Raw genomic sequence first — 18521 nt, 5'->3', positions numbered from 1 at the left:
GCCTATAATTTCCACCTGTTGTCTATTCCATTTGTGCAACAGCATGTGAAATTGATTGTCAATCAGTGTTGCTTCCTAAGTGGACAGTTTGATTTCACAGGAGTGTGATTGACTTGGAGTTACATTGTGTTGTTTAAGTGTTCCCTTAATTTTTTTGAGCAGTGTACATGACCATGGAGAGAAAGATCACGGTTCTCTCCCGACCTGGCATTTTCTATTCTTAAATACAAATAAGTGCAAACACTACAGCCAATGGTAAACTGCAAAAACAAATGCATACCACATGGGGAGTAGTAGCATACAAATATATGTATTTATGCCCCCATAGGACCAGCCATTTGTCTGTTAACATCTCACCCACATGCTTACAGATGTTTATTGTAGACCAGGACCCTTTGATTAGTAATCACTGTTTACCAGGGGTGTACTGGGACTGAAATTCAGCCCGGGACTTTGAGACGGAGAGGCCTTTTATGTGAGCGCCACTTGGGGGTGCGGAGAAATAGTTTTTGCTGTTATTTTAATATGCATTAGTGTTTTTGTTGCATACAGAGAATCAGATTATGCTGATGACTTTCAAGAAACTTTAGCCTCCTCTATTTGTATTAGCAAGGCACCACTGCACTGAACAAGACCAGGTCAGGCAAGGCTGATTCATGCAGAGTGCTAAAATACTTAAATATAATCAAAAACAATGCAGTCCCATAGAGCAGTGTGTGTATGTGTGCATAAAAATCAAATCAAATCTCTGCTTGTATCGATTGTACAGCTACATATGCATGAGAAGAACATCAGTAATAAATATGACTAACAATTATCCATTTTCTAATTCTATCAATTCATAATATGATTGCCTTTACCAGCCCTGCACACTGCCCCTGTACCTCTCACTTGTTGTCTGGTTCCACTGACCTCCTCATCTAACTCCTCCTGTTCCTTCTCTCCCTCCTCATCACCATGACTGGGTGCATTATCACCCTGTCCCTCTGCATCTCCTCCACTGACCTTAACAGCTAATATACATACAAAGAGATCCCTAACTTACAGAACAATGTGTCTTTGTTGTTTATAATATCTTTAATATAGCCTATATGCCTTTACATAAATGCATATATAATTCATTTAGGTATATAATAACTGCATTACTTATCGTGCACCTGTCTCTGTGTTGGGTCCTGCCTCATCTGCGCCTGCCACATCACCTTTACACCAAGGAAGAGGTCGGCTAATTTGGCACATTTAGCTGCCTCTTGTGCAAACATTTTTCTGTACTTAATTCTTAGTTTTTTGGTACCACACATTCCCCCCCCCCCCCGCCCTCCTTTCTTTCTTTTCGACATACCTTCTCTGTTGCGATTGTCACTCCACCTTGGGTTGAGTTCAGCCCCGACAAAACGTTTTGAGATTGAACTCGTCTCAGATTAACGCATTTGATTGGTGCCTTTGAGCCAATCAGATTTCAGCAAAAACAAGGATCGGTCCAAGTTGGGAGGTGCTGCTCGAATGCCCCCTCAATATTGAAGATATTTATTGGGCCCAGTCTGATAGACACACAGACAGCGTTCACTGCGGCTGACCAGCCGTCCAGCCTGTGCGGTCGCGGATCATAGAGTTAAACATAAAAAACTGAGCAATAAAACCTCCTGACCACCGGCCGGTTCGGCCTGAAATGGACATTTTCTAGTGTTTTTATATCAAACCCCCCTCTTTTCTTTTGAAAGCATGAACTTATTTTGGATGACTCACATTGAACTTGGGGGAGTACATGTAACTGCATCCATTCAAATGTGGTAACATGACTGTTTGCTTGTAGGCTGCAGTAGCTGCAGAGCAATATGATGGATCAGGGGAAGTCAGTTGGCAAAGATTTAATTTCCTAACAAGTGTGATTGAGCTAATTTATTCATTTCTCTGTCATCTTCCTTCTCCGTATCCAACAGCATGGAGAAGGATGGTGTGGGTGAAGGCCAGCAGTCCTGTCCAGATCCGTAATGCGACATCCAGGCATGATTTACTGTAAAATTTAAATAAGATCTTCAGTAGATAACCAGTTAACTTAGTTGAGTAGTGTCTATAGTTGACTAGTGTCTGTTCTCGCAGCCACTGCTCGGAGACAGCCAGACAGCACAGAGAACCATGCATCCTGTCAATGTATCCTGTGTGTCGGTCATTAGTGTAGCAGTCTGTCATTCTCACCTAGGGGAAACTTTTGAAACTCAAGTCTCAACGCTTCAAAACATTTTCCCCCCAACATACAGTTTTCAGATAACCATTTACAAGGTTTCAAACCCGAAAAAAACTAATACACCGGGATAACAGTGACAAATTTGAAAAACTGAAAATGTGTAGGAGTAACCGTGTAAAAAGAGTGCTACAATTGTGAAACTAATCTTTGCAGAGATTTTTTTAGCCTGTCAAAACATTATGCAAGCCTTCAAAACTCAGTTTCAATCTTGCAAAACATTTTGCATTAGATTTCAAACCTTTAAATACTGAGCTTCAACCTTACAAAACTTTTTTTCCCAGTTTTGAAATATGACATTATAATTATCCTATAGATTTTTAGGTTTTGCACCAGTAAAGTCTTCCGCTGGTGATTTAAATATTATGCAACACTGAGCAACTGAAGGCATTGAATGTCCCACTGAAAATATTACACATAAAAAATGTTAATCATCTTTAAAACCCCTCAAATCCACATTGAGGTTGTGGTTTCCTCTTTCCTGTGTGTGAACTCTTGCTGCCTGACACGTAAAACATTTGGGAATCTACCAGCTCAGAGAGCGATGGATTTTTGAGTCAATCCCCAGCCAGTTTAAAAAACTCAGAACTCATGAAGTTACCCCCGGGGGTAGAACAGATCCTGCAATTAGCATCCTGTTTGCACTGTCACTGCAGACAAACCCAGCTGTGTGTAGAATACTTCAGAGAGAAAAATGCCAGACAGAAGCGACAACCCTGAAGAAAAACTTGCTCTGACTTTTGTTCCTGCAAGATATGACTCAGTACATTTTAACAAATAACAAATGATTGTGGTATTGAAAAACATCCAAAAGTGGGTTAAATTCAAGCTTATCATTCATCTCAATTTTATTAACTAATTAACCAAATGGTTCTGAATAGCATGAATTTGACAAAAAACAGACAGGTAAAAGCAAGATATAGGCAGATTGAGAGCAACTAAGTCTATCGTCTTTATAACAAATCATAGTTGTTTATTGAAGCACATAAAGTAAAGATATTGATACTCGTGTTTCTCCCAGTTTGTCCAGTAAAACAAGTTACATGAGCCATGATAAACTCCCATATATTGAACTTTTGGGACTGACTAGAAGACATGCCATAAATGGACTGAAAAACACTCACCTGCCTTGGCTAGAAAACCATAACCCATAATGAAACACTCTCTGTAGGACATGCTTTTTCTATTCAAAAATAACATCTGATGTTGTGAATAATGTGTTACTCCTCAGATGTAATACAACTCCTGCTTTTTCAAATGTTATTTCCAGATGCTGTGTCTCAATTTGCATTTTTCCATTCTTCCAGTTTCTATTTTGAGTGCATGTGTGTTACACTGACTTATGGCAAAACTCATTGTGTGGTAACGGTATACATACATATGTATACTGTGAGTGTACACACACACACACACACACACACACACACACACACACACAAACATGTTTTATCTGGTTTCTTGTAGTGTTGTATACAGGAGGTTTTAAAGGGCACAAATCAATCAAGATAATCAAATAATGTACTCAGATAGAAAAGTATTCAAAAAGGAAGAGGGGGAAAAGACAACTCCTGACAATCCCACAAAAACAACAAGAGGCGAAATAGGTCCCTGTCTATGTAAAATAGAGTATACCATCATAGTAGAAAAAATACTTACCAAACACATTAGTTTGTCCTCGACCTCAAAAGCCTTTTCTTATTAAAACTAAAACATACTGTTATAAAGCATAAAGCAATAAGGTCTTTGCTTGTCCAAGCATCAAACCCAAGGATCCAAACTGTCGTAGGCTAACTGGCTCTATCCTGCAATACAAGAACAAAGTTTTGTTTTATTTTTTATTTCCATGTCTTCTACATAGGTCCACTGGTGAGGATGCTGACATTATACCTGGGATATGTAGCTTTAGTTATATTCCTGCTATTAATCATGTAAAATGTTTTGTGCAGTTAACAATAATATTTCAAACCAGACACCAAATCAGATTGATTGGATTAGGTGGCGCAAATGATGGCAAAGACACATCTACTTGAGTTAAAAATATAGTTGTATATTTAATATTCTATTTGAGGGAAAATGTTATTAATGCATTTTTAGTATGTTGAACACTACAGCAAACATCTCATTTGTGACAAATAAACACTGCAAAAACAATCCAACAACACAGTTTTTTGTCAATAAATTGAGATAAAAATCAGCTTCCCTTTCAACACACCTGAAAGTATCCAGTGTAAGTTATGATTCATACATGATGTAAGGCAGAGCTGGGTGAGATGTGCCACTGCTGGGGGCATCTTTAAAGCAACAGGAGCACAGCCTTGTAAGACATGTACAGAATTAGATGTCACTAGAAATCTTCAATAATATTTGTAGCACAAACTGTATGAATCTGTCTTTTCTGAAGTCACTGCCCTCAGGCGAATGAGGCAGGCTAGTTATACAGCTATCCTGCTGATCTTTCTCAGTCATATTAGTCACTCTAGCCTATAGCTAGCTGCTGTATTATGTTAGTTAATTAGCTTTCCCGCTGACCTGCCTGGATCATGACTGCTACTTTCACGACCAAACAAAGAAATCACCCCTGAAACTGCCACGGACTCATTTGAAATGTGGGAACATGTGTTCATGTGTACCTAATCACAGCCCAATGGAAAGATATCCTGAAAGTTGAGTTGTGTACAGTATATAAGTTAATTCAACTCAAAACTTTGTAGATTAAAGAAAACAAACCAGACTTTATGTTATTTGCCCTGATGTGAAGAGGATGGATGTTGTTGTCTTCGTATGTGTATTCTGTATTTACTAATATTTGGGGTTTTTTGGTCTTTGTATTTCCAGGTAATCTTTATCTTTATTTCATCTTTTTTCTTTTATTGAACTTTTCAAAAGTAATTGATTACATAATGTGTTATGTTAAATGTAAAGCTTCTCTACTGTCTTAAAGAAAGAGCAAACACAGTGTCTTATTAATTCTGCTTTGCTGGCAGTAAAAGGGAAGATTTTAACGACCTGGAAAAAAAAGAAAAGGGACTGATATATATATATGGATAATTGGCTCAGATAACATATGGACTTATTTGCAATGGAGAAAGCTGCTTATGTCCACCACCAAAATCATAATGGACAAAGAAATTGGGGAGACATATCAAGACATACAGTATCCTGTATAATCAGTAACAAGAACGAGCTGTGGTAATGAACATATATAATATACAGTTTTAACTTTTGACCGCTGTTCTTAACAGAAATAGAAAATACAATTTTAACAATTATTAGTTTGTTAATTAATTTACTAGAGAGGGAAATAGTCTTAATAGGAGTCTTACTGGTACATTTTGGATGAACAGCAGGTGAGACAAAGTTGACAGACTGACTCCCACTTAAAGAGTGATATAGTAATCTAAGGCAATTAAGAGAGAGATATTAATGATTAACGAATCGATTTTTGTTAGTAAAAGATAGGTAAAGGCACTTTGTTTCAAGTGTGGTGTTTATTCCAGTGGTAGTTATGGCAGATCCATTTGTCCCAAGAAAATCAAATAATACTGCTTTGAAATGCCAGCCGTTAAACATGGTGAAGACACTGAAGTGAGTTATGTGTGTAACTACAGTTCTCTGCCAGATGTACAGTATTATCTTGGCATTAACCAGAAACATGTCCAGTGTAGACAGTCATATATAATGTGTGTGTGCTTGACACACCTCTGAAATAGCCATCAGAGGACGTGATTCCCCTAAATGTCCTCTGCCTGGAGACACGGAGGTATTGCAAAAGCGTCTATAGGTTGATGGATGCGGATCAAACACCGAAACACAAACAGTGCAGCACATGCCGTGATCTGAGAAACATTTGCTGCAGATCAATTTGTTGAAAGGAGAAGAAAAAGTTGTCCAAAGGTGGGATCAAACAACTATCCCTTGGATTTTGAGTCCTGCACCTCACCAACTGAGCTACCAAACAACAAGTTGATGCTCATCAATATTATGTCTTATATTGTCATTGACCATCTAATGGTTAAAAATGTTGCTCCAATACAAAAGTTATTTGCTGGCGCCTGCAGTCTTCTTCTTCTTCGTTGTCCACGTATTCAACATAGTGATAAGTATCTGCACTGCCTGAATTCTACCAGAAGTAGAACAAGAAGAACGTAGTAATGCGCTCTGTAGCGCTGTTTGTCCGTTTTCAGCTACTGTAGAAACATGACGATGCAACATGGCGACGTCGCGGTTATGTAAATATAAATGGCTCATTCTAAGGTAATAAGAACATAATGATTTATTATATAAGGTCTTTATACACCACTGAAAGCATAGTTATGGATCCTATATTGCATTTCTGTCGATAGATACTCAGAAATATTACACACTGAACCTTTATGAGTGGTGGTGGTTGGCCAACTCGTTTGTTAGTGCCACACTCTGCTAGCTTTAGGCACATGAAAATACTTCTCCTTCATCTTGCAAAGCAAATTATTAAATTATTATTATTAAATCCAATATGTAACATGTAATAAAAACACTTGCATTTAAAAATAAAAAACATAACATTATTAACTAATGCTATTGCAAAAAAACAGGATATTTTTCTAACAAACTGTGTCAAAGACAGCAGAGGTGTTGAGCACAATTTAAGTAGTGTGATTTTCAACAGTTTCTTACATAATGTTTCAAATGTTTCACAGCTGGTACCTTCAGTTGTGTTTAGAGTGAATGAGAAGCTGATTGTTGTTGTGATTTGTATGACTTTATTGACACAAATTTGATTGCTGGATCATTTTTGGGATCAAAGCAGCATTAGGTTGTAATTTTATCTTAAAAAACAGCTTCAAATAATTTTTAATGGTACACTAACTGTGATAGGGTGAATGGCGTCTCCCTTGTTGCTAATAAAAATCGCACGAACAATGTAAAGCTGAAGAAGACATCGGAGTAAGTGAGGAACAGAAAAGGGAGAGTGACCAAGCTAGAGACTGGACAAGAGTAGATATTGGACTGGCTGAAAGCTATAAAGAAGGTTTCGTCCTATGATGTCGCACTTGCTTGATGTTTGGCTGTGTTAACAAAGTTGTCGACTTTCTAGTTTTAGATCATAAGTAATGTAATCATAACAAATGCGCATGTACAGCTGTCCTTATTCAGTGGTGAAGTACACTCTGAAGTGGTGGAGCACAAAATTACACCAAACACCACAAAAACACAAAAAACACCAAATCTTAGAAGGTGGTTTTTTTTTTTATGTCAAAACCGAGACATTTGCTGTCGTGAGTAGCTCTAGTTTGCCATTTTTCCACAAAGCCCTCTCTTTCCCTGTTGTGAAGTTTTTTAGCTTCATATTTAGTATATTTGACTCAAATATAAACATTTTCAACATGAGCAGATGTGTGTTCACCATAATTTGTGCCCCCTAGACTGAAATCAATCAATCATGGTAATTTTCTTAAACAATTAATCTGCCAATAACTTTTATTGATTAATTGATTAGTTTAATCTATAAAATGTCATGAAGTACTGAAACATGTTCAGGACAATTTCCCAAGGGTACATCTTCAAATGTCTTTTTTTTTTGGCTGACCAAACATTCCAAACCCTGCGATAAATTATTACTATTACCACTAAAAGCTAAGTAAAAGCAGTGAAAATTCACATTTAGTAAGCTAAAACCAATAAATTTTTGGTATTTTGCTTCAACTTTAAGAAATTATTCAGTGCAGCGGATCTATGTTTTTGGTGATTCAACGGTAGATCTTGTTATTGCGTAACTCCAGCATACTAGATTTAAACTGAAACAGTGACAATGTTTAGTCAAACTACTGACTCAGCTTTAATGTGAATGTATTTGATTATTATAATGATAATAATTATGTGATGATACATCAGCATAATGACACTATGACTCTGTGCATAACTGTATGAAGTGAGTGCTACTCAGACCATCATCATGTACTGTCATTTTAAGGATGGATGAAATATGTGTCTTAGCTTAAACCCAGGACAATATGAGAAGGAGGAGACTAATTGTATGTTTTAGAATTGACTTTAAAATTCTATTGATTACTTTTAAAGCTCTTCATGGCCTCTCGCCTTGTTATATTTCTGAACTTTTAGCCCCATACACACCAGCACGTACCTTGAGATCCTCGGGCAGAGGTCTGTTGTCTGTTCCAGAGTCTCGACTGAAAACTAAAGGGGACAGAGCGTTTGCTGTCAGGGCCCCGAGGCTCTGGAACAGCCTGCCCGAGGAAATCAGGTCAGCTGAGTCAGTGAACTCTTTTAAGTCCCTTCTTAAAACATACTTTTATAGGAGAGCCTTTCCCGATCTTATTTGATTTTATCCCTTTTATTTTATTCTATTGTTTTTTTTAGGTATTATTGTCTTTACACTTGTTAAAGCACTTTGTAACTTGTTTTTGAAAAGTGCTCTACAAATAAAGATTATTATTATTATTTGTGTGTAAAATTTACATAGGTTGCTTTTTCATGTCCCCTGGCTTTAATTAATTTTAGCTCCATTGTGCTGTTGATGGTTTACATGTCAAAAGTCAGACATGACGCCTGAGAAAGTGAAGATGGATGTTTTACTGTCTTGTAGAAACCAGTCTGCTTATTACCCACACCCAAGAGTGACTGGAATGCTATCCCATCAAGAAAATAGGGTTACATAATGTGTACCAGTGGAATACAGAATATCACATTGAAACCGATAAAGTTAAAGGTTACTTTGCACAATATATGTGCCATATTGTGTTATATTAATATTGGTGAAAATATTCTTATTCATATTTAGATGTTGATTTCAGCCCTAACACACACACAAACACACATTCTGTGAGTCTTAAAAAAGTAAAATAAAGTATCTCTCTGTAAGACTCTGCACCGATTCAATACTCTAGCTCAGTATTGAGGCCAGTCGGCTACAGTAGACTTTATTAAATGGATCAAATATCAGCTCTGACATGACGGATCCACATTCAAAACTGTTTTTTTGTCAGTGACATTTATTAAGTCATAGGCCACTGACAGTTTTTAGTGCCTGACCTCTGGTTACATAAAAATGATTCCAATGATACACCTTTGGAACTCCCTCCCTCTATTCATTCGTACAACAGAGTCCCTATCTTCCTTTAAAACTTTGCTCAAAACCCACTTATTTCAAAAGGCCTACCCCACATAATTTCACCTTCCACCAGCTTCATGATGAACTGCATTTAAAAAAAATGTTTCTCTCTTCTATTTTATCTTAATCTTTAAACTGTGTCATGTTTTGATTTTTTATTGTATTGCCTCCTTGAAATGTATTTTAACTGTTTTAATCTGTAAGGTATCCTTGAGTGCTATGAAAGGTGCCCACAAATTTTTTATTATTATTGTTATTATTTTGTGTGTGAAAAAGCGAGCAATGACATATATACTATTCCTTTAAATGACATACCGGAACCAGTATGAGGAGAGAAAATATTTGGCAGTGCGTCCATACTTTGGTACATGTAGTTTGATCTCAGATGTAATACAACATCCAACGGATTTCTCTGTGTTGCAAAGTTACCCTGCCACTTACAGTAGGTGCATGTTTTCCTCCTCAGTGGCCAATATTTGTAATATATGTCTATAGAACCACATGTAGACTACTTTACCATCATTATCAACGCCAAAATATAGTGACAGTTTGGTATAACAGTGTGGTGGTCGGTGCCTATGTCCGTTTGACCTTCTGTGTCATTTCAAATGGCTGCTTTTCTTCTTTTGCATCATCACAGAACTTTTGAGCTTTTCTGTATGTTGCAGGCCTGCTGGGCGTCGTGGGTGTGTCTTGTTTAACACAAGCACACTTCCAGCATTAAAAAAAAGCATTTTCTCTTGTTATAATCACAGACCTAATTACTACTTCTATCAGGTTACTATATGAGTAACATTAATAAACCACGTGGAACGTTACTGGCGCAGGAAAGTGGTTAAAACGGGTGTCCGTCCTTCAGCCAGTGATTTCATTGTTTGTAAAGTAGGAAGGGACCTCAGAGGGAGGACTTGTCCACTCACAGTAGTCACACACTGAATTTTATCCGGACACAAACACCTCATAAAGGGAAACGTAGGCTACAACCCATCTACGAGTTCTGGTTAAATTGAACTGGTCTTAGTCCTTCGTGGTGAAGGTGATCTTGAAGAGGCCTTACCTTTTCACCGCTCAATGCCCAGGGACTTCCCTCTTCATCGGTGAGTTACCTGAATCACGCAGGTGTTTTCAGGAAGATCACAGGGAAAAAAGAGGAAGAAGACAACAGACGCAACACCCGATACCTCGTTCAACTGAAGATAAAATCACAAAGCGTGTTTTTTCCCCGACACTGTTTAACGCTACACATGACAATATTGTTCACAAAAACTTTGTGCAAATTCCAGCCGTAGTGAAACCTCCTGTGTCCTGGTTGTAAAGTGTGTCTGTGACCTGATTTCCTCTTGGTCCTAGCGCCGCACGGGTATGCCTTCTATGGGTTCAAATTAGTAGACAAACTTGTGGCTACATTTGCGATACTCTCGCGAGATTTGTATTTGGCATTTTGGCTGTCTTGGTTTTTTGAAACCAGAAATGACCATATTCAGATGAGATAGTGGAGCTATGGAGGTATGCGCACTGCTATGCCTGACAGGTTTGCTGTGGTAGCGACTTGTTAATCACAAGGTAGTCATGTCCTAAAGCGTCCCCTGCTTTATCATCTATTTTACTCTAAATGGGACCATCATTTACAAAATGAACATGCTGCATTGAAGACTTAAAACTAATTGAGACTATAAACTCATTAAGAAATTGTTTACTGAGGTTATAAATCAAGTGAGAAGTAGGGTCATTTTGTCATAGACTTCTACACAGTCAGCTTCTTTTTGCAACCAGGAGAGTTGCCCCCTGCTGGTTATTAGAAAGAATGCAGGTTTAAGGCACTTTTGCATTTGTTTCAGACGCAGAGGTTCCCATCAGGTTTTTTTGTCTACAAATTGTCAGAAAACAGTGAAAAATGTCTTTAAAAATATTCCAGAGCCCAAGGGGACATCTTCAAACAGTCTAAAACCCAAAGATATTAGTTTACATAGTAGACATATAAGTCAAAGAAAATCAGCACATCCTCACAATTGAGAAGCTAGAAATAGGTCACATTTGACTTAAACTATCAATTATCAGAATAGTGGCTGATTCATTTTCTTTACATTGACTAATCACTCCAGGTTTAAAGGTTATTGTTAAAATATCATTTATTTGAAAATAAGGTAATCCCCTTTGTTCTTTCCTGGATTGTGTAGGAAACCAATTGTTGGGACTTACTGTGGTCCAAGTATTCAACTCAAATTCAGTTACAGTAGCACATTATAGCATCACAAACAAAGATAGAGCTGACAAAAATAATCTCACTACCAAGTCCACTTGGTAGCTGTGCCAGACCACTGTCTTCCTCATCAGATGAAGTTGCCCAGTAGTTACAAAGATGCAGATGTTCAAATTCGCAGTTCAGTTTTTTCCCACTTTCACTTTTTAGTCTTTAAAGTGTTTAGAAAAATAGAAATGTGAACATACATTTTCATGACAACTGGGCAAACTCCATTTGCTGAGGAAGATTGTGTGAAACAATTAAAGGCTCTGGGTGGACTTTGTGGTGAGAATGATTTTGCCAACTGCTGTTCCTAAGTTAAGAATTAACTTTGATCAGTGAGAGTGTGTGTAACCTGACATGATAATATGTAATTTATCTAATATCAGGCCTCACTATATAGGGACAGTGGTAGCCTAAAGGTTAGAGAAACGATTACTGGTTCGATCTCCGATGTGCAAGATAAATCTTGTGAAAAAGCAACATTCTCTCAAGGCCCCCTAACCACCACCTGCTCTGATCAGAAGCCAGTGGAGGAGACTTTGGTAAAGCTTAAATAAAATTTTCATTCAAAAAGAAAAATCATTTAAACTAAGGCCAAACGCTAACATAAATTCTGATGCATTATTCAATTCCAAAACAAGCTAATGTGAAATGTATTCATATATATTTTGGAAATATGTGCATACAGCTGCACACCACTCTGCACTTAAACATAACATACAAACATACATATATCTCTCCAAAATCTTCATAGATAATAACTTAAGTCTCAGCGGATAATATTTTTTCATTCCTGGTTAATGTGTTAACAGAGGTTTTGATGCTTTTGTCTTGAAAAATAACAATAACAGGCTTGCGCTGTGTATATAGCAGTTGACAGCATTTTCATCTTTAATGTTGGCGTACATGAAAAACTCTGACAGCTGGATAAAGAGAGAGAGAGTAAATGTCATATTAACACAAACACCATTCAAGTCTTTCCCATCTGACAGGTTTGAACTGATCTAATCTTCCCGCTTAAACAACTTTGCCTTTGGTGACGCCCAGAAAGTGGCAGACAAACCTGTTTTCTATTATTTGGAATAACCTTAGGCTTTTAACTGAACACAGTGTGGTGACATTTCATATGTGTGTTTTCATGCTCAGGAACAGAAACCTTTATAGAAATGTATGTTATAAAACATGATTAAACTGTACAAAATATACCATTACATTCTCTCCATTGAGTTCATAATCAAGTAACATTATTTTTTCAGTGCTTATACAGTATAATGTATGTGGAGGCAATTTTCTTTAATTTGACACATTATCACTTTCAAAACCCAACATTCAACTGTATGTTTAATATACATATCACCCACATATAATGAATGTTTTCAACATTTGCAGTCAAATGTAAATCAAAACAACAAAACAAAATTTCACTAATTAAATTATTCTATTATTTAACATTAATGAGTATATGGATTTTACCAGTTTTCAAAAGTACAGAACCCATGTTAAAGATTGTCTTGTGTGCAGTCATAACGGTTGCACCTCTTGGCCATTGTGGTGACATTAGCTCCCCCACATGTCCAGATTTCACATCTTTTAATGTTGTTTTAATCTAAGATCTACTATCTTTTCTAGTAATGATATTAATTGTGATGGGGAACTTGCATGGACCAATAGAGGACCAGAGTAGCTTGAGGACCAACACAAACAATGTCTAACTCAGGTATGTAGAGCTGCTGACATGTCACAGTTCAGGTCCTTAACAGTGAATATGTATCTCTACAGTGAAAACACATTATATTGACTTTTTTCCACAAGCACAATTATTAATTTACTTACATGTGCAACAATGAAAAAAGTTAACTGACACGTTAGAAATAGTTGAAAAGAGAGGAGCAGTAAACAACAGTAGTGTGAGACCTATTTCATATAAGGCATCAAAGGAGAACATTGTGTTCAGTTATTTTTGTAGGCTACTCTTAAGCCTTCTCTAAACTCATGATATAAAACTCATTTGGAAATTTAGTTGGAAAAAAATGACCAGCTCCATCAGGTCTCTGTTCAGAATATATGTTATTATTATATTGCCCAAAATAATAATATGTTTGAATTATTCATTGAAGTGTTACAACCCTTTAAGACAATCTCATCTTAAAAGGTCAGCAATGCTGAGTGTAGGTCACTGTCAATAGTGAACAACTATAATACAAAAACAATGTAAACAATTGTAACAACGTGAGTGATGTTGATGGCTGAGGCTTGTTCAGACGTTGGTGATTTCAACACTCTTGTAGGTGTGCATCGGGCTGCCTTTGGCCCTGGGAACAGCCTGAACTCTGGCCTCTCTCGGTAGAGAGCCACAGCTGCCGTGGAAACCCAGAGATCGCTCCACAGAGTGGCTGTTCGCACGTAACCTCAGCGGACTCTGGAAAAATGAACAGGCATTAAAATGAATGTGGTGGGTTTTTTAAACTTTGAATCCAAAATAAGACATTGGCCTTTCTCAAAAAAGTCAAATATTATTAGCTGACATTAAAGTCAATTGCAGTGTTAATGCAAACGTCTACTCACTAGATGAATGAACACAGTTTCAGTTGCATTTTCCTCTAGATAAATAAAGTATTTTTGAGTGACACCATTTAAACGTTTTTCAACGTACATCTATTTCATGACTTATTTTTATATCCAAATTGTAATATCATGCTGCAACAACAACCAATTAAACAGATTTCTGAAAAACGTCAGCCTTCTTTTTTCAATTCCATTATTTTTTGGGCATTTTTTGCCTTTGAAAGCCAGTAGAGAGGGACAGGAAAAATAGGTGGAGAGAGAGAGAGCAGGGTAAGACATTCAACAAAGGTCTCACGGCCAGGACTTGAACTGTGGATGTTGCAGTTATGTAGTACGTGTCTTAACCTTTAGGCTACCAGGGAGCCTCCATTGTCACCCTTCTAAACCTTCCAACAAATACTCGCCATACTCGACATGCCATTTAATACTTTAAAATGATCGCTCCCTGTGTCCCCCATGTCCCACCTCAGCATCTCAAAGAAATACATCACATTAAGGAAGCAACATTCCCTCTCTCTTCTCTTTAATTCAGTGGTAGAACAGTGCAATTGTATTACAACTTCACAACTACAAGTTTTGAATGGTTTTGTAGAATGTAGAATAATAGGTGGCTAGCTTTCATGTGTGTAGTGTGAGAATTACACAAGTTACAACAAGAAAAGCAACACAAATGTGAAGAAACATATATATTGTCCTGTGTATAATTGTATGTATTTTGTAATTGTATACTTTATTTGACAGGTGTCTAAGTAAAGAAAGACAAGAAATGTAGGGGAAGAGATGGGTATGCAACAAAGGTACCCAGCCAGAATCAAACTAGGGTTTGACATGTAAGGAGAACTCCCAGGAAGATATATGTATAAATATATGTAAACAAAAAAGTTTAACAATTACAACAACTGCTAAGTCTGGTATGTGGGATAAAATCATAATGTGTGCAACTAGCCAACCGCTGCACAGCGCTGGCAAACTGACTGTCACTGAAACTTTGTGTAAATATATTTTTTGACTAAACACGATATATTCCAATAATATGATATGAGTGTGAAATGAATTATACCTTGGCTGATCTTCTCATAGACACCCTCTCCTCAGCAAAGCGGTTAACAGCCACAGGTGAAGAGGAACCGATAACCTCATTGCCCTGCTCTGCACTGCTGTGAATACAAGGAATTATAAGACATATTCGTTTATGTGCATGATTGTAAAGTCTAGCTCTCAGTTAATCACATCTATTTTCACAGGAGTCAACATGGCCATACTTTAAGACATAAAGTATGTCTTAGAGCAAAATCCCTTGTTGCTTTTAGAACAGGGCAGAATAAGAAAGTATGCAACAATTGTCGAAGGGTTTTTAATCTACCTGTGAGGGACAGCGAGAGATTTCATCTCTTCATACAGGTGCCGATGCAGCATGTGTTTGTTGCTGGGTATCCCCAGGGCTTTGGCCATGGCATCTGTGTCAAAGGATGGGTCCAGAGCCATCATAGCTCCATGAATTCCTTTACCCTGAAGATTGTCTGCATACTCCTGACGATCACAACACATAGGCACAATTGATTGATTGATTAAACTTCTTTATTAATTGTAAATTTAAGTGGCGCCTCCAGTAATAGATGCCCCAGCTACAGATACCATCAAAAGGACAAAAACACAATAAAGCCAGATGGCTTATTTGCATTGTGGTCCTTTTTAGGAAGGCAAATGGGTAGAAGCATCATGATAAGGCAACTAGTTAGTTATTAGCAGCATCCAATTATACACCGTATCTCTTAAAAAATTTAATTCAGTAACAATACAATATACAATAATATTAGTCCTTACACATTCATATATACAATACAATACTATTTCTGTCACAATGTTACTATACAATAATGCAAATGCTATTTTATTTTATACTTGTTATTGTGAGGTCAATCGGCCACTCAGCCATTTTTTAGTGAGGACTTCATAATGCTCACCGGTAGCTCATTCCACATAATGGCAGCTGAATACAGGAAAGTATCCTAATTGTAATTACTTCAGACTTTATCTAAAAGTCCTGCCAAAAGTGCCAAATTAGGACAAAAGTCAAATTAACGTGGCCAGGCCTTTAAAAGCACTAAAATAAATTGTTGTTTATCTAAGGGGGACAGAAATTCTGTTTTAGCTTCTAGAGCTACATGTTGACCAAAGGCAAGCCATACTGAAAACTGAAGGCTGGTAAAGTATTACCTACTGTGCATCCAGAAAAAAAACACTTACACGCCAGTATTTTTTTTCTAAATTCTCTCAGCAGTGGTGAGGCAGGATAGCTATCATTCATTTTGAGGGAGTCCTAGAAACTAATAGGAGGTATGTGGTTGCAATCTGCTCTAGAAATCTCCTGAGCAAAGGGGAATACCATCACTGACCTCCCACCCACCTTGAGGTCTATGTCTCTGATCCACTTCATTACTCTGTGACATGTCCAAACAATGGGATCCCAGTCTTGTTGCTCACACTTTGCCCGCCGTGCCTGCAGGGCCTGCGAAAACACAACACACACATAACTGTACAAGCACTTAGTGGCACATAGAGAGGTCAGGGAAGGATGAGGGCCTGCTGAGATAATGCAGCACCAAGGGCTTCTTTGTGCCTCAAGCTACAGTGGATAATAGTGAAACCGGTAGTCGAGTAAAGGAGCAATTGAGAAAAGACTGCTGAAAAGACTAATCTCAATTTTGATCCACAATCTGACCTCTTTATCAAAACTGAGCATCTGCAAGAGCTGGATTGCCAGGAGTAGACTTGTCTGGTGGTACTGGTCGCTGATGTTGAGGAATCTCTCCAGGTCTCTGCGGCTCAGGGAGTTCAGCACTCGCCCATCCACTAAATGAGTCTGGAAGGTCTGGGAGTATTGAGGCAAACCCACATCACTCAGCCAGGATGTTGCAACCCAGTGATGGTCCATCTCCGATGCTTTTGATAGTCTAGAGGATGAATTGAAACCACTGATCAGCAAATTTTCAGATCCTTTACTCAAGTACAAGTAGCAATACCACAAGTTGAAGTCCAGCATTAAAAACATTAATTAAAATCACAAAAATAATATTAGCACAATGTACTTTCAGTGTCAAAAGTAAAAGTACTCATAATGTATAAAAGCACACCTATTAGTGATATACCAGTATATATTATATTGTTGGATTGTTATTAATGCTGCATTAATGTGTAACTAGCATTTTACTGTTGCAGCTGGGCCAGGTGGAGATCATTTTAAATATTTTATACACTATTGGGTGGTTAAATATGTAACAATACATCATGTTTTTAAGCTCTTTGTAGGTTTTTGCAATTTGTAAGCATCATGTAGTGGTGTAAAAAGTACGATATTTCCTTCTGCATTGTAAAGGAGTAGAAGTAAAGTAGCATGGAATGGAAATACTCAAGTTAAGTACCTCAATATTGTACTTAATTACAATACTTGAGAAAATGTGTGTAGTTACCTTCCACTCTTGAACAGGAATATTAAACTTACTTTGAAACGTATTAACTTTTTATCAAACAACAAACACTGAACTTCTTCAGGGTTTTGTTAGCTGCTGCTCACCCTTGGTCCCCTTCAGCTCTCCTATAATCCTCAATGGCCAGTCTTAGTTTCCTGCGATGAATGGGGTTACTGATACCCAGACCGAGCTCTAAATCCTCATCTGTCAGGCCTAGCAGCACCTACATAACAGAAATAAAGTACTTTATCAAACAAGAACAGCATCTAAATGTGCCCATCTGCTAAAATCATGCCCCACTCTCAGGCACAAAGCAAACAAACCACATTGTACCAAAGGTGTACCTTGCCACTTTTGACGTTTTCAGAGCAGGCTCGGATGTACATGGGCATTCCCATGACAACCTCCAGCCAGGCCTGGACTGCACCTGCCCTCCACAGCGACATGCATGTGTTTCGAGTGAGCTCTGCCTGCTGGAGGCGGTCCAGCTGCTCCTCTCCATCAGACAGGCTCTGTTGTGTGAGGCTGTCAGAGTCTGGATTGTTCAGGAGAAGTTATGGTGTGGTATGCAGGAGGGGGTTCAGGGTCAGAGGGATATGGAAATCAAAAAAATGACTCATCTGGATACAAATCAACATAAAAATCAGAGGGTATTTGCATCAAAAATACACCGCCACAATGTGTATTGATACGTACCAACAAATTAGATGCTACACTAAAATACCAGCATCATGTTGTACATCAACAACAGAAATATGCCTTTCTGACCTCTTCTTGTGTTTAATAATAATTACCAAGTTACAGTTATCAGTTAACTGGGTGAAAAGTAGTTTCAACCCTTTCTTTTGCCAAATATTGACAATCAAATATTTTGGGATTCAACTACAT

At 37.7% G+C, this 18521-nt stretch overlaps 2 protein-coding genes and 1 long non-coding RNA gene across 3 annotated transcripts in view; 1 reads left to right on the top strand and 2 right to left on the bottom strand.

Moving 5' to 3' along the window:
- Positions 1-10714, bottom strand: part of tmem51b (transmembrane protein 51b) — a 33683-nt gene extending 22969 nt beyond the window's left edge. The window contains exon 1 of the mRNA XM_046075869.1: positions 10411-10714. The gene's annotated coding sequence lies outside the window, so the exon portion shown is untranslated. The remainder of the gene's footprint in view (positions 1-10410) is intronic.
- LOC123987201 lies at positions 10254-14799 on the top strand. The gene is made up of 3 exons (XR_006829063.1): positions 10254-10450; positions 13228-13315; positions 13887-14799. It is a non-coding gene; the product is annotated as an uncharacterized LOC123987201 (long non-coding RNA).
- On the bottom strand, positions 12457-17024 carry LOC123987200 (kazrin-A-like). Its single transcript, XM_046075870.1, has 5 exons — positions 16886-17024; positions 16560-16672; positions 15527-15693; positions 15224-15320; positions 12457-14017 (listed from the first exon to the last, which is right to left on the bottom strand). The coding sequence occupies exons 2-5, from the start codon at positions 16611-16613 to the stop codon at positions 13856-13858; spliced, it is 480 nt and encodes a 159-aa protein (XP_045931826.1). The 5' UTR covers positions 16614-16672; positions 16886-17024; the 3' UTR covers positions 12457-13855.
- Between the last annotated feature and the right edge of the window lie 1497 nt (positions 17025-18521).

This window comes from Micropterus dolomieu, linkage group LG18, assembly GCF_021292245.1.
Source record: "Micropterus dolomieu isolate WLL.071019.BEF.003 ecotype Adirondacks linkage group LG18, ASM2129224v1, whole genome shotgun sequence".
NCBI classification, from domain to species: Eukaryota; Metazoa; Chordata; class Actinopteri; order Centrarchiformes; family Centrarchidae; genus Micropterus; species Micropterus dolomieu.
This window is presented reverse-complemented; position numbering and strand designations above follow the sequence as displayed.

Bases quoted from the DNA above. Each gene is read 5' to 3' on its own strand.
- LOC123987200 (XM_046075870.1), bottom strand. From the start codon at position 16,613: ATGTCACAGAGTAATGAAGTGGATCAGAGACATAGACCTCAAGGTGGG. The intron at 15,694-16,559 runs GTCAGTGATGGT...TGTGATCGTCAG, and splicing joins GACCTCAAGGTGGGTGGGAG to GAGTATGCAGACAATCTTCA. The intron at 14,018-15,223 runs GTATAATTCATT...TCATTTTTCCAG, and splicing joins CTATGAGAAGATCAGCCAAG to AGTCCGCTGAGGTTACGTGC.